The sequence below is a fragment of the Camarhynchus parvulus genome, chromosome 21 (genome assembly GCF_901933205.1).
Source record: "Camarhynchus parvulus chromosome 21, STF_HiC, whole genome shotgun sequence".
NCBI classification, from domain to species: domain Eukaryota; kingdom Metazoa; phylum Chordata; class Aves; order Passeriformes; family Thraupidae; genus Camarhynchus; species Camarhynchus parvulus.
The window spans coordinates 7,856,556-7,883,021 of record NC_044591.1 but is presented as its reverse complement, the minus strand read 5'-3'; the positions used below and the strand labels follow the sequence as shown (position 1 = coordinate 7,883,021).

The 26,466-nt window shown below is 42.3% G+C and overlaps 1 protein-coding gene across 1 annotated transcript in view; it reads left to right on the top strand.

The window, feature by feature from the left end:
* Nucleotides 1–26,466, top strand: part of DVL1 (dishevelled segment polarity protein 1) — a 48,587-nt gene that overhangs the window by 17,226 nt on the left and 4,895 nt on the right. The window contains 12 exon segments of the mRNA XM_030963752.1: nucleotides 3,394–3,515; nucleotides 5,669–5,781; nucleotides 10,862–11,000; nucleotides 16,479–16,572; nucleotides 17,517–17,586; nucleotides 18,206–18,345; nucleotides 18,642–18,718; nucleotides 19,255–19,322; nucleotides 20,150–20,299; nucleotides 22,676–22,807; nucleotides 23,559–23,726; nucleotides 25,292–25,498. Coding sequence (XP_030819612.1) covers nucleotides 3,394–3,515; nucleotides 5,669–5,781; nucleotides 10,862–11,000; nucleotides 16,479–16,572; nucleotides 17,517–17,586; nucleotides 18,206–18,345; nucleotides 18,642–18,718; nucleotides 19,255–19,322; nucleotides 20,150–20,299; nucleotides 22,676–22,807; nucleotides 23,559–23,726; nucleotides 25,292–25,498 — 1,480 coding nt within the window.

Here is a 26,466-nt window from a genome sequence, read left to right as displayed (position 1 = left end):
CAATATATATGTATATATAATTTAGATATATATTATTATATATGTTTTTATATATGATATATAAAAATATAGAAAATAATACAATATATAATATAGAAAATATGAAAATGTAAAGATATAAAAAGAAATATATATATATAACTTTATAGATAAATATAATTATATATTAAACATATAAACTATAAATATATAGTTAGATATAATATTAATTATATATATGTTATATATAATGTTTAAAATATATAAACTTTCAATATATTCTTTTATATATTTTAATATATTATTATATAGAAAAGACAATAATACAAATAATTTAATATAGAATAGATTATATATTACATTAATAAATATAATTATATATAGATAAAATTAGTATATATTTACATGTATATATAATTTTAGCTAAAATTTTATATATATAATTGTTTAATATTATATATAAGTATATAATTATCTATGTACACACACTCTTTTTTTTTGGTGTTTCTTTGTCCCCAGTGCTATAAAATGTGTCTCAGCTGCTGGGAGACAGTTGGGATTCTTGCACAAACCCATCTGTGAGGATTTTGTGCTCCTGGAAATCACTGCAGCATGTTTCACGGCCCCAGCACACTTGTAAAAATGGGGAAAAAATTCAATGTACACAGCCCCAGCACATGTGTAAAAATGGGAAAATTCAGATTGCTGTGCTCCTGGAAGTGACTGCAGTGAGTTTCACAGCCCCAGCACTAAATGTAAAAATGGGAAAATTCAATGTACCCAGCACAGCTGAGCCTCTTCTTCCCCCACCTCTCCCTCCTGACTGAGCCCGTGGCTACTTTGAAGTTTCCACCAGGGCTGACGTGGGGAAATGTGAGATTTTCATCTTTTTTAATCCCATTTGAATCCCTCTATTTGTCAGAGGTGGGAACTTTGATCTGGGTGTCATCTGCAGGACTGATTTCCATAGGGGAAAATCTTCCAGGTCTGGATTAATGGTGAATTAAAATCCCTGCTGCTAATTAGCTATCTCAACTTCCTCCCCAGCCTTCCTGTGTCCTGCTTGTTTTCCTCCTCCACAGCTCAGATCTCCTTGCTTTGATTTCAGCCTGGGTTTGTTTTTTCCATTTTTGTTTTTTCTTGTGTGTTTTTGGGTTTGTTTTTTTTGCTGGTTTTGTTGTTGTTGTGGTGGTGGTGGTGGTGTTTTTTAAGCATGAAATAATTTGGGACAGAGCTGCTCTTTCCTAGATTCATTTGCAAAGAATTCTTTTAAATCCTTTAAAAATCCTTTTTTTTCCTTTTAAACTGGTTGATCTTTAGGTTTTTTGGCAATACAGAGGCTATCATTAATTGTGTGTCAGAATTCTTAATTAATGACAGTAAATGCATTTACATTTACACAAACGCATCTTCTGCCAGAAATAGCTGATATTTGTCCTGTTTTTCTAACATACAATACAAAATATAATTTTCCTCTGAGAATCATTTGTTTGGAGTTTTCCGGGACTGCTTACCTGAATGAAATTATTAATGCAGTTTTGCTTTTTACCTTTTTATTTTTGGGCCTTAACTGGGCAATTTGAAAAAAAAAAAAGTAGAAGAAAATACTTTTTTACAATAAATTAAAATGTTTTTCTGTTCTCTTGGGGAAAAGTGGAATGGTGGAAGCTGGGAATGTGGCAGGAATTGGTTTGTGGCTGCTGCCAGCTCTGTTATCTCTGTTTTTTAGGAAGGATTTGCAACATCTGGGAACAATTCCTTGCCTGGCTGCTGGGAATGTGCAGTTCCCCATTGGCTGGCAGTGATGTCACTGCTTTCTGGGAGGTTTTCCCTGCTTTTTCTTCCCCATTATCTGGGTGCCAGCAGATAATTCTTGTCCTGTTTGTACATCAGCTTTTTCCAGCCTCTATTTGCAATTATAATGAACTCCATGGTGGGGCAGAACCATTTGACAAGGGCAGCACAGGAGCTTCAGGGCTGGGAAATGAAAAAATAAAAATGCTCAGAGCTGAATCAGGGAATAAAAATCCCCAGGAGCAGAATCTTGGATGAAATGAGCTGATTTCAGGGCCAGTCTCTTCACACTTTATATAAGCCCTCACTCATCCCAAGCCTCATCTCAGCCCAGACAATTTCTCCTTGCTCAAATAAAAATCCTTTTACTGAAGAGGTTTTAGCAGAGCTGGGGAGTCCTGGTGCCTTTCAGGGAATTCCTGGTGGAGCACAGGAATTTTTTTGCAATTCCTTTTCTGCAATTGCTCCTTTGGGAGCAGCCTTGTGTGGATAATAGGGCACAGTTCTGAAGCTTTGACTTGGGATTTGAGCTGCCTCAGACTTAATGGGAAATAATTATTTCCAGCTCAGAAATTAATGTGGCTGTTGGGAAGTTGCTGTCAAAAATATAAATGGCTCTTTTGGGTATTTCTTTAGTCACTGGGATGCCTTGGGAAGGCTGAGCTAGAGCAGAGTTAAAGAATAAAGCAGGGATTTATGAAAAGTTTCTCCTCAATGGATCCACCTTGGGCACCACAAGAGCCCAGCCAGGGCTGCACCTGAGATGAACCAAAATGGTCCCAAAATGAACAAAAAATGAACCCAAATGGTCCCAAAATGAACCAAAAATGAACTCAAATGATCCCAAAATGAACCCAAGATGAACCAAAATGGTCCCAAAATGAACCCAAGATGAACCAAAATGGTCCCAAAATGAACCCAGGATGAACCAAAATGGTCCCAAAAAATGGATGATCAGTCACAAAATAATAAGTTTTAGTCCGTTTGCATCTTGGAGTGAATTGTCCAATTCCAGCTTTAGCCCATGCAGTCCCATCCTTGTTTTTCTCTCCCTAGCCCACGGTGTTTGTGCTCCTGGGCTGAGATTTGGATCATTTGTCCTTGGTGCCCAGCTGGAGCAGGAATTGTTTTGTCTCCCTGCTCTGTGCACAGAGCTCAGCATCCCCTGATATGGAGCCCAGACCCACACACTAGAGCAGCGCAGAATGTGAAAAATAAAAAACTAAAACCTGAGGCATCACCTGGGATCAATCCCTCACGAGGCTGTCCCTGAGCTCAGAGAAACACCAAGAGCTGCTGCTGTTCCTCAGTGGGAGTTTCAGTATTGTACTTTTGCTACTGATAAATTAATCAATATTTAGCCAGATGAGATTTGAGATATGGGATATAGGAAAATTCCCAAGCACTCCACAGAAGAATTCCTGGTGCTTGCAGGAATTCTGTGCCCATCCAGGCTGATGTTTTCACGTGGAACCTGAATTTAACCTGATTTTCTGCAGGTTTGGCAGGAATCCCTGCACTTCCCCTCAGATCCTGGAAGTTTGGCTGTACACTTGGAGAAGCTGGTGGGATTTTGAGGATATAATTTTGTGTAATTCTGTTTTTTTTTTCTGTTGGCAGCTGGTCCTGGCTGAGAGCTCCCACTCTGACACGGGCTCCCAATGCACCGAGAGCCACGTGGAGCTGCCCCCAGCCCTGGAGAGGACAGGAGGCATCGGAGACTCCCGGCCCCCCTCCTTCCAGTAAGCCCCAGTTTATTCATCAGATTCTCATTTAGCAAATTGATTTATCAAATTCTCATTTCCATCTATTTCTCACCCTCATTTCCCTTCCTGCTCCAAGCCAACTGTTTGTTGTTGTGGTTATAAAAATCAAATATCAAGGAATAAAAAGGGGGACTGAAAAACCCCTTTCATTCTTAGAGTGAAATATTTATCTAAAATATTTTTCCAATATGAAATATTTGTCCAAAATATCTCATTTTCCTGGCCCACATCATTCCAGTAAGCCCAAATTCCCATTGATTTATTATTGATTTCTTCCCATCTATTTCTCACCCTCATTTCCCTTCCTGCTGCAAGCCAGCTGTTTGTTGTTGTGGTTATAAAAATCAAATATCAAGGAATTAAAAGGGGGATGGGACTTAAAAACCCCTGTCATTGTTAAGAGTGAAATATTTATCCAAAATATCTCATTTTCCAGCCTGCTGTGGATGAGTTAAGCAGGGAGGGAGCCCAAAATGCTTTTTGCAGTGATTAGTGTGTTCTGTGTAATTAGGGAGGCTGCAGAGCCAGCTGAAGGCTGCTGGCAGCAGGGAGAATTTCCACCAGGAATTCCAATTCCATAATAATTCCAATTCCATGGCCATCCAGAGACTGCCAGCCCCAGCTGTGGCTGGGAATATCTGCTTTGATATTCTTATTTCCTCTTCCTGATCCTTAGGATATCTTCATTTTCCAGGGAATTTCCACTAGGAAAAAATTCCTCCTTCCACCAGGGGGATTTAAAGCAGGGCCTTGTGCTCTTAGGCTGTGTTTGGAGTAGGAAATATGGCCTGGATTTGCCTTTTTTTCTTTTTTTTGGGGGATGGATGTTGCCTGGAAGAGCTCTCAATGTTAGGAAAATCCTGGCAGTGCCTTGCTAGGGCTGTGCTGCCCTCCTGTGTTCTGATCTGGCCAGAAAATAAAACCAGGCTTTTGTCTTTCCTGGCCTAAACCTGTCTGGCACAGCTGCAAGCTCCAGCTTTGTTTAAAAAGGTAATTAGCTGGTAATTTGGCATGAGGTTTGTGGGTCCAATGCCCTGCGGGTCCTCCTGCTTTGTTTTTTTCCCCTTCATTTTTTGCTTTACCATTGATGAAATCCAAATAAAACTTCTTTTTTTTCCCTCTTTATTTTTTGCTTCACCATTGATGAAATCAATATATATATTTAATATTATAATCAATTAGATATAACATTTATATATTATCAAATATATATTATGTATTATATAATGTACTATATTATATATTATATAATGTAATATATAATGTATTGTATTATTTATATAATATAATATAATAATTATTAAATAATTTAATTTAATAATTAATTTTATTGCTAAATTAATGGGCTCAGCACTGGGGGTAAAGGCCGCTGGGTTTTTTTTTTTTTGCACCCTTTTCAATGGTGTAAATCCCATTTTGGAGGCTGATTTGAGTGAGGATCCTGAGCAGGAGTCAGCAGATGGAGCTGCTGGGATGGCCAAGAGTGACCTGAGCCACCTGTGTGTCACCTCTTCCCTTTGCCAGCTGTGCTGCACTCAACAAGAAATGTTAAAAAATCTGTGTGGCAGCACTGAAATCCCCCTGGCATTTTGGTAGGGAGTAAAATATGTCCCCTTGGTAGGGATTAAAATGTGCCCCTAGATGTTTTCCTGAAGGACAACCTTGATGTCCTCATGGCTGTGGTGGGCACGTCACCCGTCGCATCTGTGCTCAGGGAGTGGGGTGGATAGGAGTTCTGAAATGGGGAAATAGCTTCACCCTCAGGTGCTTTGGGATTCTCTTTTCATCCCTCAGGTGGTTTTGTATTATCTTTTCACCTCTCAGGTGGTTTTCAGTTGTCTTTTCATCCTCAGGTGTTTTTTGGGTTCTCTTTTCCCTCTTGAGGTTGTTTTTGGGTTCTCTTTTCCCCACTCAGGTGTCTTTGGGCTCTCTTTCCCCCCTGAGGTGTTTTTAGGTTCTCTTTCCACCCTGAGGTGTTTTTGGGATGTCCCATCAACCTGGGCCAGCCTGCAGCACTCACCCTCAGCAGTTCTGTATCCTCTGCCCCAAGCTGCTCCCGGATGGAGCTGCCTGGGTGAGAAGGGGACCAGCAGAGTAACGCAGTGATTGTCCCCTGTGCTCTGTGCCAGCCCCAACGCTGCCAGCAGCAGGGATGGCCTGGACAACGAGACAGGAACCGAGTCCGTGCTCAGCCACCGGCGCGAGCGGCACCGGCGCAGGAACCGCGAGGGCCACGAGGACGGTGAGTGCCTCCTCATCCTCCCCTCCCTCATCTTCCTCACAGCGCCCAGAGCAGCAGCTCCTCTGTGGGGTTTGTGAGGGTCCCCAGGATGAGGTGAGAGAGGAGAATCTGACTGTGTTCTCAGAAGGCTGATTTATTATGCTTTATGATGTTATATAACATGCTATGATATATTCTATTCTCTATTCTATTCTCTTGCATATTATTTCATGTTATATTATATATTATTTTATATTATATTTTATATTATATTATATATTCTATTCTCTTATATATTATATATTCTATTCTATTCTCTATTCTATTCTCTTATATATTATTTTATTTTATGTTCTATTTTATTTTATTTTATATTTCATTTTATATTATATTTTATTTTATATTATATATTCTATTCTCTTATATTAATGATGTTATGTTATACGATGTTATATTATACTATACTAAAACTATACTAAAGATACAGAAAGGATACAGACAGAAGTTTTAACAAGAATGAATAATAAAAACTCATGGCTGACTCCTCAAAGTCTGACACAGGTGATGGTGATTGGTCATTAATTAAAAACAATTCAATGAAACCAATCAAACATGCACCTGTTGGTAAAGGATCTCCAGCCACATCCCAAAGCAGCAAACACAGAAGAAGCAATCAGATAATTATTATTTACATTTTTCTCTGAGGCTTCTCAACTTCCCAGAAGAAGAAATCCTGGTGAAGGGATTTTTCAGAAAATATTACGGTGACACTCCTCCTCTTCCTCCTTCTCCTCCCCAGGAGACTCCTGGCTGCATTCCTGCCAGCTTTCAGGGACTCTTCATTATTATTTTAATGCAATAATTTGATAATTGCTCTGAAACTCTTTGAAGCTCAGCGTTTTTGCCAGAAACACTCCACAGTGAAGTGGCAGAGAGATTGTTTTTGACAATGTGCAGAACTTCGTGTAGCATAAGAAGATGAATGGCTTGGCTGTTCATTTCTCAAGGTTTGGATCAGCTGTGGTATTTTCTGCTGGTGTAACAGAAGCTCTGAAGATCTTTTTTTATACCTAAATGCGCCCAAAGTGCACCTATAAAATGCAGAACTCCATCTCTTGCCTCTGGTCTGTACATCAAAGGAAGCTTGGGTTTTTCATTCATTGCCAGACAAGAATTTCCAGGCTTAATTAAGAATTAATAGGTGCCACCCATTGTGTTTAAAATGGTGCAGAATTTGGAATACTTGGGCCCAAGAAATGCCATCACAGCCTTTATTCACAGCTCCACCCGCCAAAGCATTTGCCTCCAGTTAGAAATCAGATTTCTACTGAGGGATTCTTTTCATTTAACCCTTGCAGAGGGTCACTGATGAGGAGTGAATGGAAATCCTTCAGTGGGAGGAACAGGGAGCTGTCTGTGCATGATCCTGACTGCAGATTCCTTTGAATCCAGTTAGAACCCCAGAAATCAGATTTATACCGAGGGATTGTGTTCATTTAACCTTTCCAGAGGGTCACTGATGAGGAGTGAATGGAAATCCCTCAGTGGGAGGAGCAGAGCTGTCTGTGCATGATCCTGACTGCAGATTCCTTTGGGAACTGACAGAAAGAGGCAGAATCCTCTCACAGTGTTGATTAAAAACTTGTTGCAGGAAGAATGTGAAAAGGGGAGTTGCTTTAAGCATGAAATCAGTGCCAGGGCATGTTTTGCTCTGGATATTTTTGGCATAAGAGCTGGTGTTGGTGGATGGAATTGTGTGAGCATTGGAGTGGTCTGAAACCAATTCATGCATTTCCCTTGAGAAGGAAATGGGATTAAATTTCCTCCTTCTACTAAAGCCCAGGCAAGAACCTTACTACAGTCACAAACGTTATTTTTCTCTGAATTTAGGCCTTCTGCCTGCAGCAGGTGAGTTCTGTTAGTGTGCATAGAGCAAGGAGAGCTGCTTTAAAAGACATTATTCAGTGTCCACGGTGTTTCTGTGGTCATAACAATATTTCATTTAGCAGCAACAACATCCAGTACAATAACAACACCGGGAGTGTGTTGTTTTCAGTGGAAAGAAAATCTAAAATGCACAGTTCAGCTCTGTGTCCGGAATTGCTGATTGACAACACTGAAAGAAGTGAAATACCCTAAACCTGGGAAGGATTTTAAGCCCTTATCATAACAATGATCATGCGGTCACTCTTTTCTTGCACCTGCAAGTCTTATGTGGATGGAAAATGGGGGAACAGCCTTAGGAGAAGGGGAACAAGGATGGGGAAAGGGCTGTGACACCTGGATCCAGCTGCTGTGTGCTGGGAAAATCCTCCCTGAGATGCAGTGAGAGTGTTTGATGTGCTCCTGCAGGGACTCGTTTGAAATGCCCAAATGACAGCCCTGGTGCTTGGCAGAGGGATCTCCTGCAGCTCTGTGTTACTCACAGCTTTGTGCCAGAGGATTTATTCCAGAGGCACAGGAACAGCTCACTCCAGCTGGACAATTTGGAAGTGTTTGGTACAAAGAATCACCCACCCTGGCAAAGAGGATTTCCCTGGGTTCCCTCAAGGGAAGGGAGTTCTTGTTCCACAAGAAAGCAGGAGCAGGGTGTTGCAGCCTTCATTCCAAACAGGTGAAGTGAGAAAAGGTGTGAAGGAACCATTTGGGAACAGAAACACTGAGCTGGAACCTGAACAGGTCAAACAGGCTGAGCCCAGAGCGCTGGAATTGAGAGGTTCCACAGAATGAAGGTTGGGAAAACCCAACAGTAAACAAAGATTTTTTTGTGCTTCTCTCCATTTTAATTTACAAAAATTGCTTCCTAATTTTACTGGAAAACGTTGCCAACTTTGAAGTGCAGCAAGATCCTTGCAGAGGTTTGGTTTGGAGTTGAGGTGATGAGAATTCCCCAGATTCCCCAGGGGTGATGAGCAGTGTGGTACCACGGGTGGGTTGTTCAGCACAGCTGCCTGGATGTTTCCCTCCATTTCTGCAGGGTTACTCACCCCAAAAAGGCTGATTTTGCTGAATTCCACACACACAGTGATAAATATTGATTACAGCTGCAGCTGGAGGGTGTGGGACACGCCTGGGTGATCTGACAGTGTTTTCACACCTCTTCCCTTTGAAAATGCAAAAGGATTTGGGATATCCTTAAGTTCTTCCACCCCTTTCCCTTAAATTGCATTCCTGTTTTAAGTGCACAGACAATTAATCTCCATTTGTGCTTGTATATTCTCTGATTTTTAAATAATCCCCACAAAGATGGTGCCTTGACGAATGGAATAAAACTCCTTTTTTGGAGCTGTGTGACACTGCATGTACAAACATCAAGAAAACCTCGAGGAAAACTGATCTGGAAAAAAACCATCAAGATGTCAGGGCTCCCAACAAAAGTCCTCATTGCTTTGGGAAGTTGACAAAGTTCTTATTAAGTGAAAGTAGAGTGAGGATCTTAATTAGGGTGGTAGGAGGTCTGCCTGGCACATGTGCTGGGGACCCCTGGCTGGGAGGAACAAAGCTGCCATGTCAGTTTGCTGAGCAGGAGTGGGAAAGGGGACTGTGGGAGCTCTAATTAGGGAGGTAATTAAGGGACAAGAGGGTTTTTTTGGATGTTGAGGAATGTTTTATAGCTGCTGCTGGGTTCCTGACAAGTCTGCAGATGTCAATGTCGATGCTGAGGTTTCAACACCCACTTTGCTGTGGGGTGAATTTAACTCTTGAGCAGCCAGTGAGAAATGCTGGAGAACCCTTCATGTGGGCAGGCTCACAGATCCCAAACGTTTGGGAAGAGGAGCAGCTGCAGATTTCCCCTGGCTGCTGCAATGTGTGGAGTTTTAACTGTGATTTGTGACTGCAGGAGGGCTGGGACTGCAAAACAGCTGGCGTGGGAATGTTGGGCCTGACTGGGGTGGAGGGACTGGGGCTATGTGAGGATCCAAAGAACTTCAATCCCAAGGCAAGTCAGGGCACAGGGATGTGCCCATAAGGCAGGATTTCTAATAATAAAGTGCTTTTCATACCTTCTGATATTACCTTTGTTTGTCCCCAGTACCCCTTCAGTGACAATTATTTATCCTTTTTCTTTCATGGTTTCTATGTCAACCTTGGTAGGAAGTTCTTTCAGGGGATAAACATGGATCCTCTTCTCAAACTTCTCTCTGGCTCACAGAATTCAGTGTAGAACCTCTCCTACATCTCCTGCTGTGGTGCCACAACCCCCCTGTAGCCACATTTCTCTTCACAGAGAAAAGCAAGGCACAACTTCCCAAGAATATTTCTGGGATTCACATTCTCTGAACCTCAGAGAAAGGAAAAACAGTTCTTATCTCATTCGCTGTGCCTGTGTTTGTGCAAAAGTAGAATGCAAGATGGAGGTTGTTTACCCAGGGCGATGGAGTTTTGTTTCCTTGGCCTGTCAAGGCCAGTTGTGTGTATGGGGACTGTTGGGTGATAGTCACCAGATGAGTGCAGTTGAATGCTTGAATGCTTGGCAAATTCAGTTTAGATGTAATGGAATATAGTGTAATATAATACAGAATAATATAGTATATAATAATATACTATATATATATATAGAGAGAGAGAGAGAGTATATTAAAGTATATATAATATACTATAATATATAATGTACTATAATAATATAATATGGAATAATATAGTATAAAAAAGTAATTAATTAACCTTCTGAGATCAATGGAATCCTCCTCATCATTTCCTCTACTTCATTGGGAGGGCAAAAATATCTACGACACCCCCCTGTGCAGTAACACTCTATTATAGTATATATAATATAATATGTAATATAATATAAACATAGTATAATAAAGTAATTAATTAACCTTCTGATATCAATGGAGTCTTCCTCATCATTTCCTCTACTTCGTCAGGGGCAAAAATATCTATGATATCCCCCTGGGCTGTAACACTCTATTATAGTACATATAATATAATATGTAATATAATACAAACATAGTGTAGTATAATATAGTAAAATAAAGTAATTAATTAACCTTCTGATATCAATGGAGTCCTCCTCATCATTTCCTCTACTTCATCAGGGGCAAAAATATCTGCAATACCCCCCTGGTCTGTAACACTCCTTTCCTGTGCCCTGCAGCCCCCAGGATCAACGGGCACCCCAAGCTGGACAGGCACCGGGAGCACCCCCCTGGCTACGACAGCTCCTCCACCATGCTGAGCAGCGAGCTGGAGTCCAGCAGCTTCATCGATTCTGAGGATGATGACAACACCAGCAGGTACAGCCCTGCCAGAGACACAGCTCTGGGCACCTTCTTGGGCTCCTCTTCTCTTTTTTTTTTTTTTTTTTTTTTGCTGGGGGGTGTGTTTGTTTGGTTTTGGGGGGTTGTTTGTTTGTTTGTTGTTTGTTTGTTTGTTTGTTTTAATTTTCCTTTCATTTCTTTTGTGATTTTGATGCCTTGAGAAGGCTGCCCTAGAACAGAGACTAGACAAAGAATAAAGTAGGGATTTATGGAAAGTTTCTCCTCAATGGACCTGCCTTGGGCAGCACAAGAGCTCAGCCACGGCTGTACACAAGATGAACCAAAATGTCCCAAAATGCACGGCCAGGCACAGAGTCTCTCACTTTGATCAGTTCTGCTCCATTTGCATCTTGGAGTGAATTGTCCAATTCCAGCTTTAGCCCATGCCGTCCCATCCTTGTTTTTCTCTCCCCAGCCCACGGTGTTTGTGCTCCTGGGCTGAGATTTGGATCATTTGTCCTTGGTGCCCAGCTGGAGCAGGAATTGTTTTGTCTCCCTGCTCTGTGCACAGAGCTCAGCATCCCCTGATATGGAGCCCAGACCCACACACTAGAGCAGCGCAGAATGTGAAAAATAGAAAATCCAAAACCTGAGGCATCAGTACAGAATCTGAGAAACAGAAATGCCAAAACCTGAGGCATCACTTTGAGCAGAGGTTGTTCATCAGTGCCATCACTGTGTAGAATCACTGCTCAGTTTTTGGGTCCAGGGTCTGGGCCAAATATATAATTCTATGAATTATACCTGTAAGTTATATCTAAAGATATTTTTGGTTTTTTTGAAGAAGTCTTTACCTCTGTTATTGGGTCCAAACCACTGCTCCAGTTGAAAGAAAAGCTCTGCTCCTCTCCTTTTCATAGCAACAATGGCCACATTTCCAGATCAAAGCACTCTGCCTACCTAGTTATAAAGCAGTGGTGTGAATATTAAAACAAAATACTGTCAGCAGAGGTTCCTAATATGTGTGCACTTCACTGGAGCTCAATTATAGAGGAATTCCTGGGTAATTGCATAGTCTGAGACCTATGAGCAGTTCAGGAATTCATCAAAGTTAATGCTGCTGCAAAGGCTGCCATGGATTTGTGGCTTCTTCATTATTTCTTTCTTTTTGTGTAGGCAGAGTGTGTGAATTATTCCCTACTTGAAAAATACCTCTCATTTCAAGACATCTTTGTTATATCTAAAGATGGTTTTGTTTTTCTTTAAGAAGTCTTTAAGCCAGTACATTTCGTGGATTTAAAATATTTATTTTCATGGATGTAAAACCAATCTAAAGTATTTTCCTTCCTTTTCCTGGCCACTTTCTCTGGAATATTCTTCATTTTCCTGGCCACTGGCTCTAGAGCTGTTGTTCATCCCAGTGGACTCTGAAAATCCAGCATGGATTTGTCAGAGGACAACAGGGTGACAGATCTCTGGTGGGTCACAGTGATCGGCAGCTAAAACAAATAAGGCAGAACGTGGTAATTTTAATAAAACCATGAGATTTTTAATAAAAACAGCAAAAAGCAACTACTCCTGGAGATCCTGAACCCTTTGCTGTGCGTACAAACATGATCAGCTTTTGGGTCTTGGTGGATCTGTTGGGTCTTGCAGTTGGTCAGGGTTTAAAGACCTCACAATTCTGATTAAAGGCTGAGAGTTCCCGAAGGGCTGAAAGGGTAACTAAAATCCACATTAGAGATTTAGTCACGCATTAGTTTCAAGAATTTATTTTGCGCTCCCAGTGAAGTGCAGGGTGTCCCTGCACATGGCAGATGTTGGAATAAGATGAGTTTAAGGCCCCTTCCAACCCAAACCGTTCCATGATGAGATATAAAAAATCACTTTTCTGGATATTCCCTGCATGGAGGGATGGTCCTTAACCCTGAATGCAGCCAAAGCTTCCAGGGCTTTGAGCCCTCCCCCAAAACCTGGAACCCACAACAACAACAACAAAACCCTGCAGGTGATTTGTGTTTCTTGTAAATAAATGAATAATTTCCATGGCAGCCAGCAATGCAGTGGGGCAGGATTAGCTCAGGGTAGCCACATTAGAGCAGACCCAGCGAAATCTCACTGTATGAATAAAATAATAATAAAACTTCCTGAGTCTGACCTGAGAAGAAAGAGATTCTTGGAAGCTGCTGCTCCTACCTTTCCCTCTGGAGGCTGGGCAGGAGTTTTTGGCACGGGAGGAGCTGCCAGGCCAGCTAGTCAGGAAGAGCCACTGCAGGAATGCTCCAAGGTATGCTGCTGTGTTCCAGGGGTGATGATGATGTTCTCAGGCACAGGAGACTTGGTGCTGGCAGGGAGAAGTTTTCTGTAGAGGCAAATCAGGCAAAGAGCAAATGGAGAAGGTTCCAGAGCAGCTGGAGGCACCAGCCTGGGGACAGAGGAGGGGTCTGAGGGGTGAGTTTGGCTCCTGAGGGACATATCCTCTGGGGACAGAGTGGTCTGAAGGGTCTGTTTGGTTTCTAACAGCTGATGGACACATCCTCTGGGGTCTGAGGGTTGAGTTTGATCCCTGATGGACACACCAGTGTGGGGACAGAGGGTCTGAGGGGATGGTTTGGAGTTTGGTTCCTGATGGACACATCCCCTGGGGACAGAGGGGTCTGAGGGGACAGTTTGGTTTGTGACAGCTGATGGACACATTCCCCTGGTGTCTGAGGGTGCAGTTTGGTTCCTGAGGGACACACCAGCGTGGGGACAGAGAGGTCAGTTTGGTTCCTGGTGGACACATCCCCTGGGGTCTGAGGGGTCACTTTGGCTCCTGGACTCTGGTGGGTTCTGGTGCTTTGTGGGGAGGCTGTCAGGGAGGAGGCTCTGAGGCAGGAAATCAGAGGGAAGGGATGTTGCTGGCCTGGAAGGGAAGAGTTTGTGAGCTGAGGATGCTTTTCTGCCTCTGTTTGGTTTTATTTGAACTCAGAGCAGTGGAACAGAGCTGGGTAATTCCCAGCCCAAGAAAGCTCTGTTGCATTCAGTTAAAGAATAAAGTCATGTTTTGGTGAATTAACCTGCTCACAAACATTCCAGGATAGTGCAGAGTGACAGCGGGAGCACAATCATTTATTTCCTTTTTTTTCCAAGTGTTTGACAACTTTTTAACAATTTTTTTTACAATTTAAACGTTTCTGTTGTTAGCAGGTAGGATATTGAGCACAGGTTGATGTAGGGAACTTCACAGAAAAAGGTTTTTTCTGTCTTCTCTAAAGGTTTAACAAATCTGACATCTGTAGCTGTGGGATTATTTCAGCAATTGCTGCTCTCCGTTCAATGCAGCTAAAGGAATTCACTGCAAAAAATTGTTTATTTCTCATTTAAGAAATTACCATAATTTCTTTTTAAGCCACGTGGATAAGCTTTCTTTAACAAATGTTGCCTTTTTTTCCCTGTCCTTTGAGAATTGTAGAATGGAGAAACAATTATTGCTATTATTATTATTACAGTATTTTTTAAAATCTCTTCTGCGGTATTTATTGACATTTGTACTAGAAGTGCAGTCAGGGTTTTTGAGCAGTAGCTGGTGCAGGAAATGAATTGGCAGTGATAATTCCAGATTTATTTTTCATCTTTGCACTTTATTTGTCTCAAAAGCTCAAATTTACCATCTTGTCTTGCTCATCAGATTGTAATAATAACAGCTTTTACCCAGTATTTCTGGAGATGCTTCAGAGAGCAAAATATTTCTCATTAGAGGAGGTTTGAGTTGCTTTTTAGCATCCAGATGCTCCCAGAATATTAAGGATTCAACAAGGATGGATTAAGGCTGTGGATTGAGCAGAAATCACAAGGAGAGATGATGAAAATAGGTGTAAAAATGTTCCTGCAGAGCCTTCTGATCAGCAGTTTTGTACAGCTGGTATTAACTTTTTAAAAATTAACTTTTAATTTTTCCCTGAAATGTTTTGTGTCCCCCTTGAACTAAACCTGAGCTTTTCTCAGGGGCTGATTCTCATCCTTCCATCCTAATACTGAGCAGAATGGCAAAAATACAACAAGAAAAACTTCACTTCTCAGATGTTATCACCTGCTAACAGGAGCTCAGGGATTTGCCAAGAAAGTCTGGTTTTGCTAGTTTAATTTGAGAGAAAAATGCACTTTTAGGGAGCAGGCAGCTTCACTGTGGAGTGAGTGCCTTGGATTTCCTCAGATTCTCCTAAAGTGGGAAATTTTAGCTGGGGGAAGAGGAGGAGAAGGAAATGGGAGAGGAAGCAGGAAGGGGGAGAATATTGACAGCAAAATAAAAGAGGAGGTTTTTGTGTCAATCTTTGATGAATATTGAACAAGCCCAGTTTTGGGAACCCTGGGTTTGACAACTCGTTATTTTTCCTGTTGGAAGGCAAAACCTCCCAACCCCAGATGCTGTGTGATCTGTTTTACCAAGCAGAAGTCATCACTTTTTGGATCTTTTTTTATAAAATCCCACCTCTTGTCTCTTCAGTCCCTCTTGCTGGGGGGGGAGGAGGAGTGTGTGAGGTTCACATGCCTGAAATATTTTTGTGAGCTCAAGGGAATGTCAGGAGATTCACACCCTCTGAGTGGCTCCAAGGCTGATACTTGATAAAAATATTTCAGGCCAGAGGGGTTTCCTGTGGGCAATTCCTTTTTGGAACTGCTGGCATCAAGTTTTTGAGGTATTGTCACATTCCTGCATGTGGCTGGAACATGGAATTCAGGGATGTGGAAATTGGGGGGAAAAGCCTGGCAATGTTTGTTTTGTGTGTAATGTTGGAATTTTTAATCTTGGTTAATGATGGAGCATTGCTTTGGGGTTTTTTTTTGTTTGTTTGGGTTTTTTTGTTGTTTTTGTTTTGGTTTGGTTTTTTGTTTTTGTTTTTTTTTGTTTGTTTTGGTTTGGTTTGGGTTTTTTTGCCATTCTTACATATTAAATGGAGGAGAGATGTCTCTCTGGTGTTATAGTGATATTTTAATAATCTGGGCTTTGTCCAGGCTCCTGAAATCAATTTGGGCAAATCCATTTCTGTCTCATTCTGTTCTCTGTAAAGTGAGGATGGTTAATGCTCCAAAGTCTTATTAAAGACCTTAAAGATTTATATGTAAAATGTGGCACATTTACATTCTGCAAGTTTGGAGAGCCTGGAAAAAAGCAGGAAAATAAAACTTAACAGAATATGTGAAGGTTAATCATATTCACTGTCCCCCTGTTACCAATTTCTATTTGATTTCTTTAAATTCAAGCCTTGAATTCCTGGTAACAGTGGAAGAAAATTCAGCACCATGCCAGGACTCAAAAAAATCAGCATTATGGGTTGCACTCAGACCTACTCCCAGGAGAAAACAAGTGCTAAATTAAACAATAATTAATTTATTCATCTGATCCCTGCTGTCCTTGAGCTGGAATCTCCTGCTGAGCTGTGTGTGTGATTTCGCCTGTCCTGCTGCTGCAGGAATCCGCTCCTGCGGGTGGCAGAGCCTCTCAGGGGTGACATTTGCTGTCCTTGCCCTCAGGTTGAGCAGCTCCACGGAGCAGAGCACCTCGTCCCGCCTCATCCGCAAGCATAAGCGCCGGAGGAGGAAACAGAGGATGAGGCAGATTGACAGGGTAAGGCTGGCACCAGCAGCACCCAGGGAGCTGAGCGGGGAGTTCTGAGTGGAGCTCTTGGCTCAGGAAGGGATCCAGGACAGGTCTGTGCCTGTTGAATTCACTGGGAAGGTTCCCTGTGGCTCCAGGCTGGGCTTAATCTCTGCATTTGATGTTCTGTGGCTCCAGAGTGAAGCTTTCACCTCTCCCTTTCTCCTTTCACTGTGCAGTGATCCCATTTCTTGTCTTTTCCAAGATAAATCTCTGCAGGAGAAGCTGCATTATGGTGTGGGAAGGGGTGTGAGATACCCTGAGACCTGCTGGGAGGAGAAATCCAAGTTCACAGGAAATCTCAAATCTTTCTCTCTGCCCTTCCCTGTGCCACTCCTGGGCAGCAGGATGAGGGTGACTCCACAGACAGACCCTGAAATGTCTGTTTTATTCTCCCATAAATCTCAGTCTCCACACATGAAAGAATGACCTCACACACATTTTATCACAGGATAGTGTTTCAGAAGGTCTTTGCTAAGCACCTTTGTATTTCATTTCGGAGGCAGGGCAGTGTCTCTCCTCTCCCCTCCTGCTGGATCATGTGCTGTTCACTCCTCCCTTTAGGGAGGAGCTGTGGGTGCAATAATTCGCACTCCACTGGGCACTTTCGAATCCAAATGTTTGCCTGACAGTCACAGCCAGGAAGCAGAAATAATTCCAGGGGAAGTTCAGCTGAGAAACCTCAGTATAGGAAAGTGCTCTGTGTGTTTTGTGATCAGACCTTTGGAGAAAGTGCAGACTCTGCTCAGATTTCTTTCCTTAAAGTCTCTAAATGAAACATAATTTTGAGGAAACCTCAGTAATTTCTGTCTGCCTTTCAATTGGAAACCTCTTAATTCCTGATGAGTTAATCCTCAGCAGTTCTTACTCTGAGCCATTTAAAACCTTGAGACTTTTTCTGTTGTGTTTTGCAGTCGTCCTCGTTCAGCAGCATCACTGACTCCACCATGTCCCTAAACATCATCACTGTCACACTCAACATGGGTAAGAGGACAAGCCATGTTTTTTATGATGAATTTTGAGTGGTAGAGATGTATTTGGTATTTCTCTGGATTCCTAATCCAGAACTGGGCCATTTTCACCAGCAGATCAAGTGTTCCTTCCAGGGAAGGAGCTGGAACTGCAGAATGTGGGGTTAATGGTGAGGGATTGGGGTAGAAAGGCACTGGGGATTTGCATTTCTGCTGCTCCTATGTTTCATTTGTCAGCCAGGCAGAAATGTGCAGGGCTGCCAGCAAATTCAGCACCTTTCAGCAGCACCAAACGCTTCCTGCCTCTCTGACATGTGGAACAAACATTGCCTAATGTGTTCAGTGCTAATTTCCAGCTGTAGACGTCTTTTCAGTGCTCTTCCTCTTGCTGTTTTTTTTTTTTAAGTAACACCATCTTGGATGAAAAAATCTTGTCTTTAGTAGCCTTTCCCTGAAGGTGCCAGGCAAATATTCATCATTAGAACAGCCTGAGATCATTGCAAGTCAAACCTTGCCCTGCTGATGTGCTGAGATGTTTCAAAGCTGAAACAGCCTCACTCTTTGCTATCATTCCAATCACTTTATCTGCTTTTTTTTTCCCTTTCCCCACCCTTTACTTCGTGTCCATCTAGAAAAGTACAACTTCCTGGGGATCAGCATTGTGGGGCAGAGCAATGACCGAGGTGATGGTGGCATCTACATCGGCTCCATCATGAAGGGAGGGGCGGTGGCAGCGGACGGGCGCATCGAGCCAGGGGACATGCTGCTGCAGGTGGGTCCCTGTCCCCAAATCCTGCTGCTCTGCCCTGCCATCCCACCAGCTGCATGAGCTGTAGTCAGCAGGGAACAAAATTTATTCATCCTCAGAGAAATGTGGCCCAAAGATGGCTGAAATCAGTGATTCTTTGTGAGACACTCTGACAAACAACATCTCAAAGGAATGGAAGTGGTGACCATTAAATGGTGGGATGGAAGTGGTGACCAGGCAGATAAATTGGGGGATTAATGAAGTAATTAAAACAACTTTAACTTTCCTGCTGCAAGGCTGACCTCTGCTCTCTGTTTCAGGTGAATGATGTCAATTTTGAGAACATGAGCAATGACGATGCCGTTCGGGTTCTGCGGGAAATCGTCTCCAAACCAGGGTGAGCACATCACAAAAACTCTTCCTGTTTATCTTCCTTGTGCAGTTGTTGGAGCTGGGACACCTCAGAGAAATCAACATTCTGATATCCATCAGCATGACTGATCTCAGCTGTGAACTTCTCAGTGTAAATGATGAATAGGTGAGGTTGGTTCTGGCCAAAACCAACATGAATTGAGGAGTTGCCTGCTTTCAGCAGAGCTGTTTGTTTATATGATGAGAATTTTAATATCTCAGGAGCTGATCATCCAACAGATTTCACCACCAGTGCTCATCATGTGTGCAAAACCAGGAACCTCCTGATGTGCTTCATACTGAAAATATTAGAAAGTTTCTCAAAACTATTAATACTTAAAATATTATAAAGCTTCTCAAACCCATTCATACCTAAAGTATTATAAATCTTCTCAAAACCATTCTCAGAATGTACTTGACAACTGCTGGATAAAAATAAATTTGTTTCAAATAGTTCTTGTAGCATTTCCAGCTCTGTAGGAAATTTAAGAATCATCCTTAACCTGTTTTCTTTCTTCCTAGACCTATAAGCCTAACAGTAGCCAAATGCTGGGACCCTACTCCCAGGAGTTATTTCACCATCCCCAGGGGTGAGTACACATTTAAACTCTTTGCTGGGTTCCTGGGAAGCTCCCAAGATCTGGAATATTTTCACCTATTTTGGCACCTAACAGATTCTACCCATTCAGTCCTTTAGTTGTTTACTTTTGTACTGGGAGCCTGGGATTCCACTGCCCATTGAGTTTCTGGGAGTTTTTCTCTTGGTTCACGTCTTTGGATCCATCTCCTGAACTTTTGGGAAGTGATCTCAACCTAACAATTCATAAAAGGTTTGGAAATAATTATGCCAAGTGTTAAAAATCCTCATTTTCTCACAGTGAATCTTTAGCGAGAACTGAGTGTTTTGAAGATGTGAGGGAAGCAGCAGTAATAGACATTAAAAAATGAAAATTATCTTATTTTCATTAGCAGTAAAATATCTGTGCTCATGTGACAAATGCACCTGCCTCCTGCTGGTGAGGGCTGTGCTGGTGGTGCTGGAACCAGTTTGTTCCCAGTCCACAGAAGATGACAGTGGCAGAGAAGATGGGGTGGAATAAATACAACAAACTGGTGCAGACTGTGGGATTCCTCTTGAAACCCTTAGGAAAACCAGAGAAACAACAAGAGAGCAAGAGAAAAACCTCTCAGATCTCTCAAAATCTTGGTGTTTGCTGCAAGTTTTGATTCCATTTTCTGTCCCTTTGGGATGGTACAATCTATGAGATCTCACTCATGTGAACCCCTCAGAAAACCAGAGAAACAACAAGAAAACCAGAGAAACCACAAGAAAACACAGTAGAACTCCCCAGATCTCTCAAAATCTTGGTGTTTCCCTGCAAATCTTGACCCTCTTTCCTGTCCCTTTTGTTCTCAGCTGAGCCGGTGCGGCCGATCGACCCCGCGGCGTGGATCTCTCATACCACGGCCATGACGGGAGCGTACCCCCGTTACGGTATGAGCCCCTCCATGAGCATCACCACATCTACCAGCTCCTCACTAACAAGCTCAATTCCCGAGTCGGAAAGTAAGTCACCCCCTGGCCAGCCCAGGGCAGGGGGCTGCTCGGGGCCACCAGGGCCCGGCCACGGGCACGGTGACAGCGGCGGCGCCAGCCAGGCCTTGAGTGGTTTCTCACACTTGGGGAAGGCAGGAGAACTTTTGGCGAAGGTTGGAGGTTGATGTGGAGGTGTTTGGTCAGGGTTTTGTCTCAAGGAGAAGTGGTTGCTGGTGGATTTTAGTGGTAGGTTCAGGTTTTTCCACTCAGGTGCACATTTGGTTGGTTTTTAGGGTTAATAAATTTCAACGATAATGTTCAGGTTTCACTTGGGAAATCCTTCCCTGATATTCACATGGCCTTCTTTTATATATTTGGTGCTTTTTTTATTGCTAGAATTTATTGAGCGAGCTAAAACCAAATTTAATATCCCATGTGAAATTATGGTTAGATTTCAACCTTTTTCCTGGTTTGGCAGTCTGAAAGAGCCATATCCATGAAACTGGGAGGTTGGATTTTAAAGATATGTTCAGGTTTATCCACTCAGGTGAATGGGAGAGCTGTCTTCTTGCATTTACTTGGTTTTTAATAAATTTCAACAATAATGTCCGTGCTTTCTTATGGGAAATCCTTCCCTGATATTCATATGGCCTTCTTTTATGCCCAAAATTGGAGCATTTCAGATGCATCTCAGAATTTGCCATATTTGTACAGCAGCCAGAACTTTAAAAATACCAATTTTCTGTTCATATGCAGATCTCAGGTCTCCAAGAAAATACAATTTATTCCTCCCCGGTATTAGTTTATTGGTTTATTTTTTTTCCCAAGACATGTTGCTTTTTGCCACTAACCAAACTAACTTAAAGCAAAGTTTTAGTGTTTATCTGAAGTTTGTAAGTATTGAAGCTGCATGCAGAGCTGGTCTGGGATGTTTTCATGCATATTGGCAGTGCATGTATGGAAAGAAACATTTTCAGTTTTCATTGTTTCACGTTTGCTGTACCTTTTTTTATCCAAAATTTTGGGTGGCTGGAAAAGGACAAAAGTGCTTTTGAAAGGTGGGTGATGTGGGGAACTGGGAGGGGAGGAGGGTTCTGGAATTCCTGCTGGAGAAGGGTCTGGGCTACAAACAGAGATAAAAATGAATTTTCTAGGGCTGGAAGGTGGGACAGGATGGAGGATTTAACAAATTCAACCTTGTTCTTATTTTATTGTAAAAAATGATGGGGAAAGTGTGAAACCTCTGGGGATCCAGTTTTGCCTGTAATGGTGTGAACTGGGAATGTCTGGGGAGGCATTTGGGAGTTTTTTTAAAGTGTTCCACAAAAAAAGTTGAGGGCAAAGCAATCCTGGGAGGAGTGGATTGTGAGGGGACCCTGGGAAGGGTTTTTGTAAGAAAATCCCTGATTTCTTCTGAGGAGGGAAGATTTCTTCTATAATTTAATTTTCCTCATGAATGTCCAGATCTTTAAATAAAAAACTGGACATGGATTGACCATGGTCACCCTTTCTACATGGAGATGGGGGGTGCTCCTGACAGGGAACCCCAAAAGAGCAAACCCCAAAAACTTCTCCCCCAGAGTTCCTGGGAAATTGAAATTAAAAATGATGGATCACAAAAACCCTGGGGTTTCCTTTCCTGCCAGTCTGGATGCAGAGAGGATCCTGCAGCTGCTTTGGGAAGCCAGGATGTGGGGACTCAGAATTTTTCTGTCACTAAACTGGTGGCCTTGACCCCAAAATCTGAAAAATTGCTGCAAATGCTGTAATTCACTCTGTGGATGAGGGTGCATTTGGGAATCTTTGTGTCTTTATTTTATTTTACTTTATTTTACTTTTTTATTTTATTTTATTTCCTTTTATTTTAATTTCCTTTTAATTTTTATTTTAATTTTGATTTTATTACTTTTATTTATTTTATTTTTGTTTTATTGTACTGTATTTTATTGTATTTATTTTATTTCATTTTATTTTTAAAATTTTATTTTAATTTTGATTTTATTACTTCTATTTATTTTTATTGTATTTATTTCATTTTATTTTTTAAATTTCATTTTAATTATTTTATTTTTTTTATTTATTTTATTTTATATTTTATTTTAATTTTTTTATTTTATTTTAGTTTATTTTAATTTTTCTTTTATTATTTTTATTTAGTTTAGTTTTTTATTTAATTGTATTTTATTGTATTTCTTTTGTTTTTACTTTAATTTTTATTTTATTTTTATTAATTTTCTATTTTATTGTATTGTATTTATTTTATTTCATTTTATTTTTCAATTTTATTTTATTTATTTCTTGCATCTGTTGGTAAAACTGTATTTTTATTTCATCCAAACTGGGAGCTGAGAAGTTCCTTCAGCCTGAGTTCATTTCACAACAGCCTGTGGCCTCTCTTCCTTTCAGAATTAGAAGAATCTCCCTTAACTGTGAAGAGTGACATGGCTACTATTGTCAAGGTCATGCAGCTGCCAGACTCAGGCCTTGAAATTCGGGACAGGATGTGGTTAAAGATCACCATCTCCAATGCAGTGATAGGTAAGCAGACCCCAGAAATGCTGAGAGGGAAAAAACCCAGTGATTTAATGAAAACAGGATTAAAAAACTACCTTTTAATGAGCTTTTTTTTCATGTTTGTGACCTCTTATATTCCGTTTATGGACAGGAAATAACTCGTGTCCACGTAGGTGTTCAGCTGGCACAGTTTGGCTCAGATAATCCCATTTTAGGTGTTCAAATGGCACGGTTTGGCTCAGATAACCCCACTGCAGATGTTCAGCTTGGCACAGTTTGGCTCAGATTATCCCATTTAAGGCTCAGCTGGCACAATTTGGGTCAAATAATCCCGCTTTAGATGTTCAACTGGCCCAGTTTGGCTCAGATAATCTCATTTTAGGTTCAGCTGGCACAGTTTGGCTCAGATGATTTCACTGTAGGTGTTCAGCTGGTGCAATTTGGCTCAGATTGTCCAATTTTAGATGTTCAGCTGGCACAGTTTGGCTGACATTATCCCATATTAGGTTCAGATGGCACCTTTTGGCTCAGATAACCCCACTGCAGATGTTCAGCTGACCCATTTTGGCTCAGATAATCCCATTTTAGGTTCAGCTGGCACAGTTTGGCTCAGATAACCCCATTGTGGGTGTTCAGCTGGTACGGTTTGGCTCAGATAATTCCATTTTAGATGTTCAACTAGTACAGTTTGGCTGAGATAACCCCATTGTAGGTGTTCACCTGGCCCAGTGTAGCTGAGATGACCCTGTGTCTCCCCTTGCTGTCCCCATTTCAGGAGCAGACGTGGTGGACTGGCTTTACACACACGTGGAAGGCTTCAAGGACCGCCGGGAGGCGCGGAAATACGCCAGCTCCATGCTGAAACACGGCTACCTCAGGCACACTGTGAACAAAATCACCTTCTCAGAGCAGTGCTACTACGTCTTCGGAGACCTCTGTGGCAGTAAGTCCCCAGCTGGGAAGGACAGAATTGTCCCTATGTCATTTCTGTGCCTTGAGGGTGTCCATTGTCCCCTTGTGTGTCCTCACAAAGAGGGATTTCCATGAGGGGGGCAGAGCTCTGGAGCTGCCCAGTGTAGCCATGATATTTTCTGAAAAATTCTTTTGTTAGGATTTTTTCTCCTGAGAAGCTGAGAGGCCTCAGGAACAAAATGTAAACAATAATTATCTGCTGCTGTGGGATGCAACAGGTGCATCTAGATTGGGCTCATGTGGTTGTTTCTAATTAATGGCCAGTCATAATCCAGCTGTCTTGGACTGTCTGGTCAGTCACAAGATTTTATTATCATTCCTTTCTATTCCATTCAAGCCTTCTGATGAAATCCTTTCTTCTATTCTTTTAGTATAGTTTTAATATATCATTTTCTTTTAATATAATATATATCATAAATATAATATATCACAAATATATATAATAAAACAGTAAATCAGCCTTCTGAAACCTGGAGTCAAGATTCTCATCTCTTCCCATGTCAGTGCTGCCTGAAAACTTCCACAGCCCAGAGGAGGTGGAGTCTCTCTGGAGATATTCCAAACCCAGCAGGACACATTCCTGTGTCACCTGTATGACATTCCGGTGTCACCTGCTCCAGAATTGGACAAGGGGATCTCCAAAGGTCCCTTCCATCCCTGCCTCTCCTGGGGTGGCCCAGAACAGGGGACATCACCCTGAAATTGTGTGACAAGTGGCTGGTGCTCCCTGGTAGCAAGGAGAGCTCCTGGAGGAGGAGGAACTCATCAAGCAAAGCGCTGAGGACCAGCAGGATTTATTTCTGGTGGTGCCACACTGGTATCATAGGTTTTAGCTTTTTTATTTTCCAGATTCTGTACTGATGCCTCAGGTTTTAGTTTTTCTATTTTCCAGATTCTGTGCTGCTTTAGTGTGTGGGTCTGGGCTCCATATCAGGGGATGGTGAGCTCTGTGCACAGAGCAGGGAGACAAAACAATTCCTGCTCCAGCTGGGCACCAAGGACAAATGATCCAAATCTCAGCCCAGGAGCACAAACACCGTGGGCTGGGGAGAGAAAAACAAGCAGGATGAGACTTCATAAGTGAAAGCTTATTAATTAATTATGAATTATGAATGAATTATGAATAATTGGACAATGAACTGCAATATGCAAATGGAGCAGAACTTGTAAAAGTGACAGACCCCGTGCCCAGTCATGCATTTTGGGACTGTTTTGGTTCATCTTGGGTGCAGCCCTGGCTGGGCTCTTGTGCTGCCCAAGGTGGATCCATTGAGGAGAAATTTTAAATTAATCCCTGCTTTATTCTTTAGCGCTGTCTAGTTCCCTGTTCTAGGGCAGCTTTCACATTCCCTGCTGTCAGTCCCACTGGAAAAGGGGGATGTCCCCACCCTGTCCTCGCCCTTCCCTCTCCTCTCCCTGCTGTGTGAGAAGGCTGATTCCAAGGCATTGCTAAGCTTCAAAAACCTCCATAAATAAATTCATAGTGCTCATTTTACCTGCTGTGTAAGAATTTTTCCCCTTTTTTTTCTTTCCCAGATCTGGCTGCACTGAACCTCAACAACGGTTCCAGCGGTGCCTCTGACCAGGACACCCTGGCTCCTCTCCCACATCCTGCTGCTCCCTGGCCCTTGGGCCAAGGATATCCCTACCAGTACCCTCTGCCCCCTCCTTGTTTCCCCCCAGCCTACCAAGATCCTGGTTTTAGCTATGGCAGTGGCAGCGCAGGCAGCCAGCAAAGTGAAGGTAAGCTGGGATAAAAGGGTTTTATCCCACAGTTCTCATTGTCCCCCACCATCTGCTTGAGGTCCTCGGTGCTCTCCGTGCTTGTCTTGTGGTTTTTTTGCTCCCTGCATGGATTTTGTGCAATGAATTAAAGGTGTTTGTGGCTCTGGAGGAGGGGGTTTGGCTTTCAGCTCTCTGTGGGAAGTGCCAGGTTTAACCCAGGCAGGGATTGCCAGCAGTGGGGTTGGTGTTGCTGGAATTGAGGCGATTTCTGTGCTGCTGGGACAGGGGTTAGAACCAAGGTGCTCCTGGCTTGCAGGTCAGTGCTCAGCACAAAAGGAAAATCACATTTTTTGTAAGTGGGAGGTGGCCAGCCAGGGCTTTTCAGGGCTGAAACACTGCTCCCAGGGAGGAGAGTCTCTGCTGGCGTGTGTGACAGGGAAAGGTGGCACTCCCAAAAAGTGCCAGGGTGTTCAGCTCTGAAAGGTTTCCACACTTTTCCTGGTGGAAACCAATTTCTGTGCTGTTTTCTTGCTTTGTAACTGTTATTCCCTTGTTTTGTCCTGAGCAAGCATTAGACTGAAGGATTCCTAGAGGAGTGGCTGACTCTAGGGGATTGGTAAGCCTCAAATCCCTCCATGATGAATTCACAGCATGATCATTTTTAGATTCTCGTGACCCCAAATGTTTAGCTGTATTTTGGTTTGGTTTTTTTTTCCTTGAGATTTTATTTTTATTTTGAATTGTCTTGGACGCTCAACCTGTCTCAGTGCACAGTGGTGTGACATTGGCATATCAACCTGTGGGACTGTGCTGCAGCAGCTCAGAGGGGAGAGAATCAGCTGGGAAAACCCCATCCCCAGGCTCTCCAGAAAATAAATAATCCAAATTTATTATGGTGTCACCCCTCTGGGCTGGATTTCTCTGCCAGTGCCCTTGCACTGCCCATTAATTGGTGGCCTTTAATCTTTAAACAAAAATCCTGGTGG